Consider the following 18,085-nt stretch of genomic DNA (forward strand, 5'->3'; position numbering starts at 1 on the left):
CCTCCATCATTTATGCATTCACACATGTTTAGGAAGTATACACCCTGTGTCAGGCAGTGAGCCCTGTAGCAGGATGATAAAGATAAAGGGGACATAAATCTTGCCTGGGTGGCAGTTACAGTGTGAAGGCAGGTGGGAAACGCACATCAATAATTACGATACAAGAAGATAGTGATGTGTTCGCAAAGCACTGTGGGTAAATGGCTTTTTTTTTTTAATACTAGTAAGGATGGATTTAAATGAATATGGAGGATATTCTCAAAGGAGAAAAGAAAGAGAAGAAGCCACAAAAGGAGAATGGGGGAGAACAAGAACGTGTGCAGACCGGGCTACAGAACCTCAGAACTTCATTAAACTTTAGACCTGGAAGTGCCTTCTAAGGTCGTCTGGTTTCTTTTTTTTTTTTTTTTTTTTTTTTTTAACGTTTATTTATTTTTGAGACAGAGAGAGACAGAGCATGAATGGGGAGGGTCAGAAAGAGGGAGACACAGAATCTGAAACAGGCTCCAGGCTCTGAGCTGTCAGCACAGAGCCCGACGCGGGGCTCGAACTCATGGACCGCGAGATCATGACCTGAGCCGAAGTCGGCCGCTTAACCGACCGAGCCACCCAGGCGCCCCTAAGGTCGTCTGGTTTCTACGTCAGTATGAGAACATCCCCAGGAGGTTCCGTCTCTGCTTGAACACCTCCGTGGTGGGGAACTCACCATTTCTTTTTGGATTAACAGTGTTTGGTCATCGAAGGAAATAGGGGTATCTCTAAGAATGGTGTGTGTGTGTGTGTGTGTGTGTGTGTGTGTGTGTGTGTGTGAGAGAGAGAGAGAGAGAGAGAGAGAGAGAGAGAGAGAGAAAAGGAGAAACAGAAAAAGGTAGGGCGGTAACCTAGATTAGGGTATCCTAGTGAGACCGCCTGAAGGACAGTGGGAGCAGTAGATGCTGACTGGCTGTTCTTTGAGTGAACCTGGGGAGATTTTATTATGTTGAAGATGGAGCTTAATCTTCTGGTTCCAAGGTCCAAGGATGCAAGGGTGAACTTGCACAGGATGAGATCACGTGAGCAAGCCGTCAACAACGGAGACTTTGCTCTGGCCAGCAAGATTTAAGCCAATGCCTTATGACATCCTGAAAACAAGTTAGATTTACCTGGGGAGGCAAGATTAGAACCTGAGGACCCCAGAGAAGCGACTTGTAAAGGTGTTTTGGTAAGCTCCCATTTCAGCAGGGGGGGGCAAGCCTCATTGTAAGCAAACCAGCTGAGTGGAGCCTTGGGCTGCCCCATTTGTAAGAGGCCCGCTGTCTCTTCTGTGCTTGGAGGAGGTAGGAACATTGTGGGGACAGTTCTCAATAATAGGAGCCTCTGGGCACCAGCACTTGGAGAGCCCTGCTGACTCATCTCAGATGTACAAGGAGACTTCTTAACGGGTAAGAGGTATTAGAGATGCTTGGGTACAAATCAGAAATTAGGGCTATACCAATATTATTAGTTGCAAATGAGAAACTGCTTATGTGGCCTGCCTGACCTTGCCAGTAAAAAGATTTCTTGCCCGCCGGCTCAGTCCGAACAGCAGATGACTCTTGTGAATTTGAGCCCCAGGTTGGGTGTAGAGGTTACCAAAAAGATAAATAAATAAACAAAAAGTATGTATATGTATATTTCTTGCAAGTATCTCTAGAAAGTGAGTTCTGCTAAATATTTGGGATAGCATTTTTTTTTTTAACGTTTATTTATTTATTTTGAGAGAAAGCGTGTGTACATGTGAGCAGGGGAGGGGCAGAGAGAGAAGGTGAGAATCCCAAGCAGGCTCTAGGCTGTCAACGCAGAGCCCAAGCCTGATGCAGGGCTCAATCCCACAAACAGTGAGATCGTGACCTGAGCTGAAATCAAGAGTTAGATGCTTAACTGACTGAGCCACCCAGGTGCCCCTGGGATAGCATTTCTTTTAAAAATATTTAGAATCCAATAGCAACTCTCAAGGAAATTGGTACTGACTTTGTGGCATATTTTAGCTAGGGGACAAATAGAAACTGACTGAATTAAACAGGGAAATGAAACGGATCGGTTTGCAGAATTGTGATCCCCAATATTAATTTGTTTACCAAATTGCAAATCAGTCAGAGGCTTCATTTAAAAAATGACAAAACGGGGCGCCTGGGTGGCTCAGTCGGCTAGGTGTCCGAGTTAGGCTCAGGTCCTGATCTCACAGTTTGTGAGTTTGAGCCCCGTGTCGGGCTCTGTGCTGACAGCTCAGAGCCTGGAGCCTGCTTCGAATTCTGTGTCTCCCTCTCTCTTTGCCCCTCACCTGCTTGCTTGCTCGCTCGCTCTTTCTTCCTCTCTCTCTCTCAAAAATAAATAAAACATTTAAAAAAAAATGACAGAGCAGTTTGCATGGTGGCTGGAAACATATATTTTACAAGAAGTCGAATAGAGTAATACGGCAGAGTGGAGAAAACACTGGCTTTGGATTCAGAATACCTGAGTTTGAATCAGATCTCGACACTTAAAGTTCTTAACCTCTCTGGGCCTCAGTTTCCTCATCTATAAAATAGAAAAAAATGGCACTTAGCTCACTGGATTTTTATGAGACCTAAATGGGAAAAGACTGTGCCTGACTCAAGAAATCCTAGGTGAATCAGACAGATTTTAGGATACTGGAACATTAAAAAAAATTTTTTTTAAATGTTTATTTGTTTTTGAGAGAGAGAGAGAGCAAACAGGGGAGGGGCAGAGAAAGAGGGAGACACAGAATCCAAATCAGGCTCCAGGCTCTGAGCTGTCAGCACAGAGCCCAACGGGGGGCTCAAACTCACGAACCATGAGATCGTGACCAGAGCCAAAGTTGGACGCTTAACCAGCTGAGCCACCGAGGCACCCCGATACTGGAACATTTCTAATCTATGCCCGACTGATGTTGCATTTGATTTAAGTCCTCGTTATCTTATATTTGCTTTGAACCAAAAGGGTATGAACCTATTACCTGCTAGTTTACAGATATAATTTTATTAAGTAGTGGTAGAATTGCAAAGTCGTGTATAAATCGAGTAATATTTAAAATGCATTAGGGGAACTCCCCACATAAAGGAACTCTATTTGTGTGAAGCTAAAGACCTTTCCAAAAGCGAATTGTTTTTTTAAATTTATTTTTGAGAGACAGAGAGTATGAGTGGGGAAGGGCAGAGAGAGGGAGACAGGATCTGAAGGGCGGCTCTGAGTCACGGACTGTGAGATTGTGACCTGAGCCAAAGTCAGACGCTTAAGGGGCTGAGCCACCCAGGTGCCTCAGAAGCAAATAACTACTCTGTTATATCTTTTGTGCAAATCTACATGTTCATATGTTGGGATTAGTTCTATGGAGGTAATTTTGTTTCGTTAACTTCTTGCTGTGTGTGGGCTTATGAGAGAATTGCACGCAGAATGTGTGAGGAACAAAAGCAGGATGTTTGGACCCCTAAGTGTGATTGGTTTTTTAGTTATTCTCACGGGTGAAAATGCGACCTCCAAAATCTACACTGGAACTAAGTAAGGAAGAATATGACCAAAAGATGTTTGATTTACACTGTTTTGATTCCAGCCCTGTGACCTTGGCCAAGATTTGTCTTGTTAGAACCTCCATTTCTCATCTGTGAGCCTGAGTGGGACAGAGGGGAGGAAGGGTGGACCCAATATCTAATGCAGTTGGACTAAATAGCTAATGTTTCTTGCATGCCTATAGTTCTATCACCTAAGGAAACCTTTTTTGCTCATACTGTGTTCCAACTCTCAGACAGAGTTAATAAATGTCTTCCAAGAGTACTAGCTTACTTCAAGGGAATGGTTGAGGATATGGGAAACAGGACTGTTTCTTTTCCTAGAAATAGGGAGAGACAAGGTCACTCAACATTCAGTGACGTTTTACGTTTCTTTGGACACTCTTAAGTTACTCAACAGGTGGCTTCCTCATAGAGTATGCCTTATTCAAGTTTAGTAATTGAATAAAAATGTTCATGCATGTAAAGAAACGATCTATTTTAGTGGATTCCTTTTTATTTTTATTTTTATATATTTTTTAATGTTTAATTTGTCTTAGACAGAGAGAGACAGACAGAGCATGAGCAGGGGAGGGGCCAAGAGAGAGGGAGATACAGAATCCAAAGCAGGCTCCAGGCTCTGAGCTGTCAGCACAGAGCCCGACATGGGGCTCGAACTCACGAACTGCGGGATCATGTCCTGAGCTGAAGTCAGACGCTTCACCGGCTGAGCCACCCAGACGCCCTTGGATTCCTTTTGTAAAACAAATGATTTGTATTATATGAATGGTCAGTCCGACACGTGCATTTTTAAAACCTGTGTTTTCATACACCAGGATTGCTTTAAAGCAAAGTAGACCTTTCTAGTTCATCGACTCTGAGAGCTACACTAGACTTTAGAGCTCACGCAGTATAACCAATCCCCCAAATACCAGTTTCAGGGCATTTAAAATACCTTGCAGTCACTGAATCAAGGCAAGTTATGAAGGCAGTGGTCCAGAGTGTCAGCAACTTAGAAGAAGGGTAGGGGAAATGCAGGCCCAGAGGCCACTGGCCACTAAGGACAGCTTGAGGGCAGAGTGCAGGCCAGGGTAGCAAACTGGCTATTCCTGAAAAGTGGGAACATCTGAAAGTGTGACTTTCATTAAGGCAAGAGCTCACATTAAATGCAGAGTTTTGCAGGAATTAATTATTTACAGTTCCCCCCTCCGGATGCATTCCTTGTAGAAAGATAAAGAGCTCCGGGTGTAGTGGGAATGGCTGTCCAGAGCCGGATTACAGGGGCTGCTGCTGAAAAGACTCCGCTGAGCCCAGACTCCAGCTCCTTCCGGAGTTATAACAAAACGAATCTAAGTTTTTGTGTGTGAAATCGTATGTAAAGGCTAGTATCCCCCTAGTGCTTGGCAAACAGGCTGTTGTTTCCCATCAGAACTGAGCAGTTTTTACAGTCTCAGCACTCTGTCTCAAGGTAATAGGTGACCACATTTCTGTTCTAACTTGGAAGCAATTTGGAGCTCAGTACTCAAACATCTCTACCTCTCTGGATCTTGGTTTGCTTATCTGTAAAAGGGGGCTCTTTTCTGATTTACGGAAGGTGGAGTGGCCCCAGTGCAGGGCGGAAATAAAGGCCTTTTGTGGTTGTTTTAGCACTTGAAAGAAATCTTTGCCTAGAGCCTTGGAGCCTTGCTCTTTGAGTGAGTTAAGCTTGTAGCTCTTTGAGTCTGGGTTATTGTTTGCAAAGCCATTTATTATCTGGGAAGCTGTGCCTTTTTGATATGCAGCTCAGTAAGAGCCTGTAACCTCCCTGTGCCTGTTTCCTAATTTCTGAAACAGAATGGGGGGTGCCTGGGTGGCTCAGTCGGTTAAGCGTCCGACTTCAGTTCAGGTCACGATCTCGAAGTTTGTGAGTTTGAGCCCCGCGTCGGGCTCTGTGCTGATGGCTCAGAGCCTGGAACCTGCTTCAGATTCTGTGTCTCCCTCTCCCTCTGCCCCTCCCCTGCTCACGCTCTGTCTCTCGCTGTCTCTCAGTAATAAATAAACGTTAATGGGGTGCCTGGGTGCCTCAGTCAGTTGAACGTCTGACTTCAGCTCAGGTCATGATCTCGCGGTCTGTGAGTTCGAGCCCCGCATCAGGCTCTGTGCTAACGGCTCAGAGCCTGGAGCCTGCTTCGGATTCTGTGTCCCTCTCTTGCTCTGCTCCTCCCCTGCTCATGCTCTGTCTCTCTCTCTCTCTCAAGAATAAATAAAACATTTTTAAAAAATAAAAAAAAAATAGGTAAATGTTAAAAAAAAAAAAATTAAAACAGAAGGAGCCGTGGAGATAACGTGATGGATCAGACCTTCAAAATCTCTGTTCCATCATTCCAGAATTTTGTGGTCACCAGGATGTAAATTCCTTCAGGGCACAGACTTGCTTTTCCAGTACCTAGAACGGAGTGTGCTCCATAGATACGTTTGAATGGGTGAACGAGGGACGATTTATAGTAGATCTAGTCTCTTGTTCTCATTCCTCAGTCAACTGAACATTATGATTCAGACTGTTCTTTTGTAATTCCAAGAATGTACCGGGCTCTCTTTTACTCCCCACAGCCTTTCCATGTGTGGCCCCTCTGTCTGGAAGCCTACCTCCTTCATCTGCCTGGAAACCTCCTGTGCTGACCCTCAACCTTGGTTAGGTACTGTCTCCTCCATGAAGTTCTCTCTGGATCAAGATCTCTCTCCCCTGGGCCCACGCTGCATTTGACACATGGCTTCTGTTGAAGGGGATTTTCATACCAAATTGTGGTTCCTGGATTGGTTTTCCGCTCTCCCTTCCCTCCCAAGGTTTGAAGCAACTGAGGCCAGGGTCACCTTTGATAGGCATTCAAAAATTATTTTTAGGAATAAATGAATAGTTTCACAGAAACTTTTCAGAAACCCATCACAGTACCCAGTGTTATGGTATGCTTAGAGTCTGGGCATAAAAAACACTTTTTGATTGATTTGCTAGATTACCAGATACTGGACCAAGCTTCAATTTTCTTAGCAGATCCAGGCAGAACTCCATTTTAAGTGGCATAATCATATAGGCACGTTTTGTTCCTCTGAAATGTAACTTCTACCAATGATAAAATACAAATACACCAATTAAAAGGAAAAAAACTCATTATCCCTATGACCTAAAAGCCTCCCACCCCTTTTCTCCTCCCTCTCCCTTGCTTTCCCTCCTTCCCTCCTCTCTCTCTTTCCCTCTCTTTCTCTCTCTCTCTCTCTCTCTCTCACACACACACACACACACACACACTACTTTTCACAATCCAGCTGTAGGTCCTACAAGAGTGTTTAACACAGAAGATGTTCAATGGCTAAAATTTTTTTAAACGTTTACCTATTTTTGAGAGAGAGAGAGAGAGAGAGAGAGAGAGAGACAGAGCATGAGCTGGGGAGCGGCAGAGAGAGAGAGAAAGACACAGAATCCGAAGCAGGCTCCAGGCTCCTGGCTGTCGGTGCAGAACCCCACTCGGGGCTCAAATCCATGGATGGGGAGATCATGACCTGAGCCGAAGTCAGATACTCCACTGACTAGCTACCCAGGCGCCCCCCAATGGCTATTTTAAAAATGACTAGACATTGGGGCGCCTGGGTGGCTCAGTGGGTTAACCATCTGACTCTTGATTTCGGCTCACATGATTTCATGGTTCCTGAGACTGAGCCCCATGTTGGGCTCTGTGCTAACAGCACAGAGCCTGCTTGGGACTCTTTCTTTCCTTCTCTCTCTCTGCTCCTCCCCTGCTCACACATGCACTGTCTCTCCCTCTCTCTCAAAATAAATAAACTTAAATGAATAGAAGGCACCCACTCTTTTTACTGCTTAATTTCTGGAATAAGTGTTATAACCTTGCAGCCTCCATTTATTCCATTTGTTCTTGAACTCCTATCAATAGCATTTCTTCTCTTGCCACTCCACTGCTGTTATTCTCTTGAAGGCCACCAATGACCAAATTACAAAACCTAATGGAATTATCTCCGTCTTCCTCCTGCCTGACTTCATTATGGTGTTTGGTATTGTTTATCTTTCTGAAATGTGATGTAATTGAAAAAGCATGGGTTTTAAAGTAGAGAGACCCTAGTTTACATATTTTTCAGTTTTATTTATTTATTCTGAGACAGAGACAGGCAGGACTTGAACTCGGAACGGTGAGATCATGACCTGAGCCGAAATCAAGAGTCGGACACTTAACTGATTGAGCCACCCAGGCTCCCCAAGACCCTAGTTAAAATATGTATTTTTTTAATTAAAAAAAATTTTTATTTAAGAGAGAGAGAAAGACAGAGTGGGGGAGGGGCAGAGGGAGAGAGAATCCCAAGCAGGCTCCATGCTGCCAGCACAGAGCCTGATGCGGGGCTGGAACCCACAAAACCATGAGACCACAACCTGAGCCAAAACTAACAGGACACCCAACTGACTGAGCCACCCAGGCACCCCCGCCAAACCCTAGTTTAAATGTATGCCCATCTACCCCTTGCTAGCATGGCTAAGTCACCTTTTAACATCTCTTGTCACAGGGCACCTGGGTGGCTTGGTCAGTTTAAGCATTAGACTCTTGATTTTGGCTCAGGTCATGATCTCATGGTTGGTGAGATCTAGCCCCACACCGGGCTTTGTGCTGACAGTGTGGATCCTGCTTGGGATTTCTCTCACTCTCCATATCACTCAAACCCCTCCCCAACTCACTCTCATGTCCTCTCTCTCTCTCTCTCTCTCTCTCAAAATAAGTAGATAAATATTTTTAAAATTTTTTTCTTTTAAAACAAATAAATAAATATTCAAAATAAAATAAAATCTCCTATCATCCTAAAGTGGAGTTTTGATATCTATTTCTCAGAGTGGGTGGGAGGGTTAAATGGAATTTTGTGAACACTTAGCCCAGTGCCTGGCTTGCAGTAGGCATTCAATAAATGTTGGCTCCTTTCCTCCCTGACTTCCGAATCATCCCTCATTCTTGGTTTTCTTCCAATCTACATCTCTGAATAGATCTTCATAGGGCTTTTCTTGCTTGCTCACCTCTTATTCTATGTTTTTCTCCTGTCCTATTTCAGATCTTCTCCATCTTTTACCCGAACTGTTTGCCGTGCGTTTTGTTGACATTCCAAAATATGGAATGTTTAGAATAATAGTCTCCAAATTGGTCTCTGTGTATCCAATGTTTCGCTCCTCCAGTACACATTTTGCAGTCACTAGAATCGATGTTCCTCAAATACAGATTGATAGAATCACTCCCTCCCTGCCCCCCCCCAAAAACTTGAATAGCATCCCTGTGTTTAAAGAATAAAATCTACATGAAATCATTATTGCACTATATGCTAACTAACTTGGATGTAAATTAAAAATAAATTAGTTTTAGGGGTGCCTGAGTGGCTCAGTTGGTTGAGCGTCCAGGTCACGATCTCACAGTTCGTGGGTTCCAGCCCTGCGTCGGGCTCTGTGCTGACAGCTTGGAGCCTGGAGCCTGCTTCAGATTCTGTGTTTCCCTCTCTCTCTGCCCCTCACGTGCTCACACTCTGTCTCTCTCTCTCTCAAAAATAAACATTAAAAAAATTTTTTTTTAAATAAATCAATTAAAAAAAAAACCTTTAAAAGAAGAAAAAAAAGAATAAAATCTAAACTTTGAACACTTACCATTTTGATTGTTATTTATCCTTTCCTTTATGGCCTTCCGGATGCCCTGACTTATCTCTGCCTATTTTCAAAACCCTTCATGAGTTTTTACTCCTCAGTGCCTTTACTACAACCTTTGCTTTATTCCATAATGGCCCATTCTTCTTTTCTATTGAAATTCATACTTTGTCTTTTTAAAAATTTTTTTTAATGTTTATTATTTTTGAGAGAGTGAGAGAGACCGAGAACAAGCAGGGAAGGGGCGGAGAAGGAGGGAGACACAGAATCGGAAGCAGGCTCCAGGCTCCGAGCTGTCAGCACAGAGCCCGACGCGGGGCTCGAACTCACAGACTGGGAGATCACGACCTCAGCTGAAGTCAGCCGTCCAACCGACTGAGCCACCCAGGGGCCCCCATACTTTGTCTTAAATACCAATTCCTCCACGGAGCCTGCCCAGATCACCTTTTTCCTTCTAGTTAAAATTTATCTATCTTTCGACTCATACTTTGTTTGCACTTATATTTTGCACTTAATTTATTCTGCCTTGCTCTATGGGGTGCCCCGTGCACAAACCGTGTCTTATTTGTCTTGCTGTATTCCTAGCACTTAGTAAGGAACCTCACACAGCGCTCTAGCTTAAATACTTACAGAGTTAAACTGAGTTGAAAGCACGAATAGTCATGCTTCCTAACGAGGGTGTTATAAAGGGACTTAATTCAGCATAAAAAGGGCTAACATTTATAGACTGCTTACTATGTGCCAAGCACTTTTCTAAGTGTCATATTCTGTTTGATGCTCACGACAACCCAGGAGAGAGATGGTATTAATTGCCTTGATTTTACAGGCGAGGAAGCCGAGATGGAGAAATTAAATAACCTACCCCCAAAGCAAACAGCTGTGAAATGGTGGAAAGGGGCCTAAAGCTCAGATAGCATCCCTGGGGCCTGTGCACCTAATCATTAGGTTATATTGCCAGTCGCATTTGGCACTTCTTCTTTTTTTTTTTTTTTTTTATTAAAATTTTTTTTATTTTCAACGTTTATTCACTTTTGGGACAGAGAGAGACAGAGCATGAACGGGGGAGGGGCAGAGAGAGAGGGAGACACAGAATCGGAAACAGGCTCCAGGCTCTGAGCCATCAGCCCAGAGCCCGACGCGGGGCTCGAACTCACGGACCGCGAGATCGTGACCTGGCTGAAGTCGGACGCTTAACCGACTGCGCCACCCAGGCGCCCCGCATTTGGCACTTCTAAGGAAAGCGGTGGAAGGCCCAGAGCATGCCACCTGCAAGGACAGCAAGGAGACAGGGTGACGTCAGGAAGTCTCTTCCGGCCTTGGTTTGCACAAAGACCGCCCTTGAAAGCCTTAGAGGACAAGAGATGATGTCTGTGTGTGCCTTGGTATCCCAGTTTCAAGAACACAGGCAGCCAACCGTTGTGCAAACCATTCTTCTTTGACTCCTAAGCCTTTTGATGAGCAATTAAACTAGGGAGGCTTATCTGGCGACAGTCCTCCTGAGGTGACGTCATTGTTCACCCTGGCCCCTGCCAAAGGCTAGCGGAAGCGCTCTGCCAAGCTTATGCATTCCTCATGGCTGAGAGGCCTCGCCAGCAACCTGTCCTCAGGAACTGAGACTCCATACAAGTCTCGTGGCATTTTCTTCCTTTTCCTCAGAAGGAGATGCTGGACGTGGTGGCTGGCCGACTGTGGTTTTATTTAGATTGTGTTCAGCCCGCATGCTCTGCCCTCCTCTGACCACACAGATCCTGTGTGGTTTCTTCTGCCTTCTTCAGTAGCTAGCTTCTGCACGGAAGAAATGAGGTAGGGATTGGGGAAGGGAACAGAACCCATATACCCAGGAGGGGTTGAAGCCCGTTCTTTCCAATTCTTGCTCCCGTCTCCCCATTCCAGGCTCCTTGTCCTATCACCACCCTAGCGATTAGTCCCTGATACATTTCACCATGCAATGCTGTTTGTAGGTTTCGGGGAGGTGTTTAGTATTCAGTAATAAAATGTCTGGGATCAGAAATGCATCACTTCAAATGGACTTTGTTTTAGGCATAATTATAATGTTTTTATTTTTTTTAATGTTTGTTTTTGAGAGAGAGAGAGAGAGAGCACATATGCGTGCGTGTGCGCGGGGGAGGGGCAGAGAGAGAGAGAGAGGGAGACAGAATCTGAAGCAGGCTCCAGGCTCCGAACTGTCAGCACAGAGCCCAAGGTGGGGCTCGAGCCCATGAGTCCTGAGATCATAACCTGAGCTGAAATCCAACGCTAACCGACTGAGCTACCCAGGCGTCCCTGAACTGCTTTTTTTTTTAAACAGAGAGAATCTGGGGGCTCAAAGATCCAGATGGTGGGGTGGGGACCCTCTCTTTCCTGCCACTGCCTCTAACTAAGCTCCAGTTACCTTTAACGATGTTCAGAGAAAGCCATTCTCTCCATCCTCGCTCATACATTCCAGTCCCTAACTGGATTCACTCTCAGTAGATGTTTATCATCCAGCCCGAATCTCCCGCACTGAGAGCCTCACTCCTTCTTGCTCAGCCACAGAAGGAGAGCCGGAGAGTAATGTCTGCCGTCCCGCACTTTGTATTTGGAGATAGATAATAACCCTGCGCCGCAGCATCCTTGACATTTCTGTCAGATTTCCAGCTTCTCTGGTATTAACAGGGTCTACTTCACGTATACCTGTTGCTTGCTTCTTGCTTCTTTCCCTTGTGATGTGGGCCAGCCCTTGGGTTTGGTTGTTCTCATGTTGTGTAAGAGACAGACTCCACTTCCCAGCCTTGAGGATGGGAACCGTCTGGCTTGTGGTGGCATTATTGGAGGGGACGCTCCTGCCTCCTGCCTGTGAGTTGCCTACCCCTGGCATCCCGGGGGGGGGCAGGCGGGACGGTGCGTCTGTGGGCGCCCTGTGCCTGCCCCTTCTACCCCACACTCACTTGGATGTGCACCCAGGAGAAATCTAGCCTCACAGCTAGTATTTTTCGCTTAGGTTCTCTCCTGACGTTTTGGCCGAAGAGCGGACTATAGTTAGTGGGCCTCCAGAAGTAATAGACAGCTGTTGGGTGTCTTGTGGCTGCAGGAAAAGGGAGCCTGAGCAGCTGAACATAAACAACAGTTGCTTGGTAATATGAGCTCCTTTCATTTAAAGTCAGAGGCTTGGCTGTTGGTGGGGGAAGGGAGGCCAGGTTGTTCTGGCTGGCACCTGTCTGGGAGGCCAGAGTACCAGAGAGTCTGCTGAGAGCCAAATATGGGAGAGAGGTGGTGAGGGGGAGGCCTGCAGAGGAGAGCAGGGGCTCAGGTTCTGGAGCGCTGGGTGGAAACTCTGGTCCTGATGCCCTGCCACCAGCTGCTTTGGGAAATTGTGTTTCAAGATTTCGAGCTTCCATTTTCCCACTTGTAAAATAACTGAGAGAGTTGAAGAGCAGCATAGAGCTCCGTGATATACCCAGCTGACATCAGGGCTGGTAAAATTCTGGTGCCACAGGGAGCCCCTTGCCAGAGTTGATGCAGTTGGTGAGATTCCGGTGGCCTCTAATGGGCTTGAGAAGACCTGGGTCCAAGTTCTGGCTTTCTCATTGATTGTTGTTATTGTTACTTATCTGTGACCTTGAATAAAGTTCTACCTTGCTCCTAGGTCGCTGGGAAGATCAACTATTATGCATGAAAGTCCTTTACAAAAGTGTAAGGGTTACTATACTACAAAAGACACAGGATGCTGAAGAGACTCAAAGGGCGGAGACACTTGGTTCTTCCCTCAACATGCCAGTAGTCTTAACAGTAATGATGGCTCGCTTTTGAAGGAGATTTTGTTTCTCAAAGCAGTTCCCTATTTATCGTCTTACTCAATAGGGCCATAGGAAAAAGTAAACAGAAACAGAGGGCGAGGGGCGGGGTTACGGCGGGGGGGGGGGGGGTGCGGAGGCGGAGGATGTGTTTTGAACAGGGTTTTAGTGGATGACAAGGTCATGACTTCAAGGAAAGAAGTGGGGAAGGGACTACCGGTGGAAATAAGCAAGGACGGGGCTAGGGACTCGAGGTACTCAGGGTATCTGCTTCTGAGCCAAGGGCAACCATTTCAGTTTTAGTTTGAAGGAGGTTTGCCCTCAGGCCAGGTGACAAATGTAAATGATCATTCTCAACCACTGCTGTGCCCAGGCTTAAATCAAATCTCCTAGGATTTTAGATTTTAGGCCCAGAATCTATCGTGGGTGGGAAAAGTGGCTGCAGTGTGTGGGAAGAGGAAGCTTGGTGACTTTAATGCCTTTTAAGAGGCATCCATTTAAATTTAGAATGCTCCTGATAAACTGCAAGGAGCCTGCTCCCCTTGTGAGTCTCTCTCCCCGCCAGGTACCCATCAAATCCTTTAGCCCCATCCCTCCTGTTTTTGTTTGCTTGCTTGTTTTGTCTTGTATGGCTTCCAAGTGAGGGGTGGTGTTCTACCTTCTTCCCTCCCCGAGACCCCAGTCTCTTACTTCAGCAGGCCCCTCAACAGGCAGGTTCCTCGCAGTGGGAAGTTATCAGATCCCCTGCAAAGCACTTGTCCTTGGAGGAAGTCCAAGGCAGTGAGCAACTCTGGCGCCTTGGCTGAACTCCGGATCCCCAAGTTTGAAGTTGCTGTCCAGACTCCTCAGCAATCCTGGAGCCAGAGGAAGTGTTTGTTCCTTGCCAGGCTTGACACCTGAGGGAGGGGGTTTCTCCTTTCTATGCCACGTCCGGGAGTTAAAATAGATTGCTACCAAACCACCTTTGAGTGAGCCAGTGACCGGATGTGGGGAGTCCGAAATAAGACGAGCTGATGTTCCGGGGAGTCATCATTTACAGGTGGGCCTGGCCTTGGCTTTTTGGCCCAGGGGAAAATTTACTTCCCTCAGTTTCCTGGCCTCTTGGAGCTGGTGCGGTGTCTGGATGCCTTGAGCTCCCCTCCATGGGTCATTCCCGGGCATCATGGACCTGTGGCCAGTTGTCAGACCATGCTTGGTGTCTTGCTGAACTGCAGGGGTGTGTTTTCTTGCGGTGAGTTCTTGTAGTCTTTGGGAATGTGATTTTGCCTCAGCTTTGGGACACTCATGCAATGTTCCCGAGACCTTCACCCTGGTAGGGAAGCTGGGTGTCCGCTCCTCACTGGATCTTGGACTCATAGACAGGGGCGGAGAAGAATAGGTGAATCGCTTTGTGGATATAACGGTGCATTCGTCTGTGCTCCTTTAGGTCTATTTGAAAGCTACTGTCTTTACTTTGCAGAGAGGCCAATAGTGGAGAGGCATATGTGCTGGGCTGGAAGGGAGAATGGACCATACAAGCCTCTGTTGTTGAAGCTGGGCTGGTTTACTGAGTGCCTCAATAAAGTGGATCAGCTTTAGGGCCAGTGTCTTAGGGCTGTAGGTACCTGGGTCTAGGGAGTGAATGGGTCAGCGTATCTTCAGACACTATCAGGGCTGATTCACTTTCTTAGGTTCCGTGACCTGGGGATATCCTAGACTTTTTGTGACCCAGTCCATGCCCCTCGCAGGTTGAAGCAGAACTGAATCATCCTCCAGGAACGAAACTCCCAGGGGCCTTGCTGAATGCTTTGCCTTCTGGGTGCTCACCCTCCTCTCACTTGATTTTTGCGCTAGGGGTGGGGCTATGGTATGGACAGGGCCGCTCAAGATCTAGAGGGATCAGTCCCTCTTCCTTACTGGTCCTGTGTGTCCTATGTCTCTCACATCCTATTGTCTGTGCTTCTTTGGTATGTCGTGTCTGCTGTCCTCAGCTTACTCCATAGGAGAAATGTTCTCTCTTCTCAGCTTGTCGTTTTGGAAGCAGCCTCTGGGAACCTTGCTGTCACCCTTTGTCACCCAGCTTTCCTGTGCACCTACCTGCACCCCCAAATAATTCAAAGAAAGCACTTTTTTTAGAAGACATCCAGCGGAAAAGCCCCCTCCTTTTCCCTCAACCCTATGTCTTGGGTGGCCATGGAGAGTGAGGACTGAATTCCCGGATTCCTCCGTTCCCCTTTTCCCCTCCCCCCCCTTCCCCCACAGAAAAAGCTGGGCGTTAGACTGATGAGAGTTGCCCGGCCAATCATTGCTTTGAGAAAGTTTGGTTTGTGATCCTGTTTCATTAGGCTGATTGGAGCAGCCTTTACTCGGAGGTAGAGTCCCTCCCCAAGGGATTCCGGGTACAGTTACCCTAGCCGTCGCTGGCTGTGCATGCCCTTTCTGGACAGAAATGACCTCCCCTCCCCTCCCCTCCCTCCTAGTCCCCCCTCGCCCCCCCTCCTCCTTTTTTGTTTTTATCTAGTGTCTCGCTTCCTCTCTCTCTCTCTCTCTCTCTCTCTCTCCCCTTCTCCCTCCTGCTCTCCGCCTCCCTGCAGCGCCACGCCGGCTCCCCAGCCCTGTCGGCCGATCGCGAGCCGCTGAGAGTTTGCCGAGCCGCCCCCCTGGGGCCCCGCGCCGCCGAGTCCCGCTAAGGCGAAGACGCAAGCAGGCCGGGGAGAGCGCGGAAGAAAAACAAGCGGGCGCGCCGCGGGAGCCCCAGGAGGGCGGCCGGGTGGCGGCGGAGGGCGGACGGGGCGGGCCGGCGCCGACGGCCGGGGGAGCGCGCACGGGAAAGTTCGGCCCCGGCGGCCGCGCGCCTGCCTCGCGGCGCTCCGGGAGAGGAACTTGCCCTCCGCGCGGCTCGAGCGGCGAGCGTTTCCCACCCGAGAGCCGGCCGAGCGCGCCGCGGCCGGGGGTGGGCGGCGAGGCGGCTGGCGGAGGGCGCCGAGGGAGCGCGGACGCCGCGGGCCCCCATGCCGGCGGCCAACATGCTGGAGAACCTGCAGCCGCCCGCCCTGCAGGTGCCCGAGCCGCAGGGCGCGCCCGAGGGCAGCCCGCTCTGGTCCAGCTCGTCGACCCCCACGCTCCGCCGCCGGCGCTTCAAGATGCGCCGCATGAAGAACGTGCAGGAGCAGAGCCTGGAGGCCGGGCTGGCCCGGGACCTGCCCGGCGTCTTGGCCCCCGGCAAGGAGTTCCTGCAGCTGCCGTCCATCGAGATCACGCCCTCCAGCGACGAGGACACCCCGTGGTCCAACTGCTCCACACCGAGCGCTTCCCCGCGCCGAAAGCGCTTCCTCCTCCGCAAGTGGCTCAGGGTGAGGGAGCGGAAGGAGTGCAGTGAAAGCAGGTACGTCCCTGCGGCTCCCCCTGCCTGCCACCCTCTCCCCTCCTCCTCCCCTTTCCCGGGGCGTCCGGGGCCGAAGCCTCGCGGAGGGGCGTGGGGGGTGGGTGGGGGGGACTCGCCAGAGTGGGCCCCGGGCACTGCTGCGCCCCTCTCGGGGGGCTGGTGGTCCTTCGGCTTCCACGCGTGTCGCCCCCCTCCCCCAGCCGGGGCTGGGGGCCTGCGACTTTTCTCCTGTGTCCCACATCTACTTGGGGCTTCCAGCCGCATGCCATCTCATTCCATCCGCATAGCAAAATGAATAAAACCCGTGGCAGCCAACATCTGTTGAGCCCTTACCATGTGCATGCAGGTCGTTATGGTAAGCACCGTGTATCGCCAAGCTGAATCCTCACAAAAACTCTGAGTTAGGTCCTACTCTTACTCCCGTTTCACACATGCACGTAGCAGAAGGTGAGAGAGGTTAAGTGGTGCCTCACTTACACTTGTGTTTCTGAACTCCGTTTCCATTTTTATTACTTTATTTTGGCCACACCAGCTTTGCGTGGCCTGGCCCACAAGGGTAGAGGACGAGCAGGCGGATTCCTGTTGAGTGAGATGCATTTCCCACTGCAGACAGTCTTCAGGGGTCTAGAGCTGCTCTCCAGCACTCTGGTTTGTGCTGGCTACTTCTTGCCTGGGTTAGTGTGGCATCCCAGTAGTGGGACAGGTTCCCCTTTTCTAGCACTGGGTGTGGAAGACCATAGGGCTGCTGGATACAGCCTTGGCTAGGAGGTGTGTGGGAGCCCAGGCCATTGCCTGGTGAAGCATGTGCGAGGGGAGCATGTCCTCACTGGCTCATTGATACCATGGACTCTACTCATGTTTAGACTCTAGGGCCCTGTCTCTTTCTCCTTTTTAGTGTTTTATTTTGAGAGAGAGACAGCATGAGCAGGGGAGGCGCAGAGAGGGAGAGAATCCCAAGCACAGATGCTTTCAGCACAGAGCCAGAAGTGGGGCTCGATCCCACCGACGGTGAGATGGTGAGATCGTGACCTAAGCCGAAATCAAGAGCTGGTGGCTTTGAGAGCCCCAAGTGCCCTGTTTGTGCCCTTGTGTGGGGCAGCTGAAGAACTGGCCACCTTCCCCAGGACTTCTCCTCCTGGCTTAGTCAATTTCATTCACCTCAGTAAGGATTTATTGAATGTTCTGAGCTCAGTCTGATACCAACTGATGTTGATGGGGCCCTGGAGGGGGGAGGAAGGGCTGAGTAGAAAGAGGGGATGTGGACTTTGAGAAGGAGGATGTGTAGAAACTTCGATCGGCAATTAAGACCTAGGCATTTCTCTCCTGTTGAGATGGAACCATTGGAAGACAAAGATTTATGGAAGGGAGAGTCTCAAACTGTTATGGAAAGTACGAGGTCAGGGGCATGAGATCAGGAAAGGGGAACAGTATGGACAAAGGCAAAAGAAGCAGGGTGGGGGCACCAGGCTGGTTCATTTGGAAGAATCTGTCTTTTTTTTTTTTTTTGTAATATATATTTTAGAAAGAGATTGAGAGACAGAGTGCAAGAAGGGGAGGGGCAGAGAGGGGGGAGGCACAGAATCTGAAGCAGGCTCCAGGCTCTTGAGTTGTCAGCACAGAGCCTGACGCGAGGCTTGAACTCAAGAACCTCGAGATCATGATCTGAGCCGAAGTTGGACACTCAACCAACTGAGACACCCAGGTGGCCCTCTCTCTCTCTCTCTCTCTCTCTCTCTCTCTCTCTTTTTTTAAGTCTTATATATTTATCTTGAGAGAGAGCATGCACAGG

At 48.5% G+C, this 18,085-nt stretch overlaps 1 protein-coding gene across 15 annotated transcripts in view; it reads left to right on the plus strand.

Moving 5' to 3' along the window:
• The window catches only part of GRAMD1B (GRAM domain containing 1B), a 246,383-nt gene that overhangs the window by 57,192 nt on the left and 171,106 nt on the right, over window positions 1-18,085 (plus strand). For 4 of the 15 annotated variants that reach the window (XM_045483231.1, XM_045483232.1, XM_045483228.1 and 1 more), the window contains exon 1: window positions 15,445-16,296. The exons of 1 other annotated variant lie outside the window; for it this stretch is intronic. In XM_045483231.1, the coding sequence (XP_045339187.1) occupies window positions 15,923-16,296 (374 nt within the window). In that variant the 5' untranslated portion in view covers window positions 15,445-15,922. Of the gene's footprint in view, window positions 1-13,103; window positions 16,297-16,583; window positions 17,250-18,085 lie in introns of those variants that run through there. 10 more of the 15 variants (XR_006713849.1, XM_045483248.1, XM_045483249.1 and 7 more) reach the window with 5 other exon arrangements.

Source organism: Leopardus geoffroyi, chromosome D1 (genome assembly GCF_018350155.1).
Source record: "Leopardus geoffroyi isolate Oge1 chromosome D1, O.geoffroyi_Oge1_pat1.0, whole genome shotgun sequence".
Classification (NCBI taxonomy): domain Eukaryota; kingdom Metazoa; phylum Chordata; class Mammalia; order Carnivora; family Felidae; genus Leopardus; species Leopardus geoffroyi.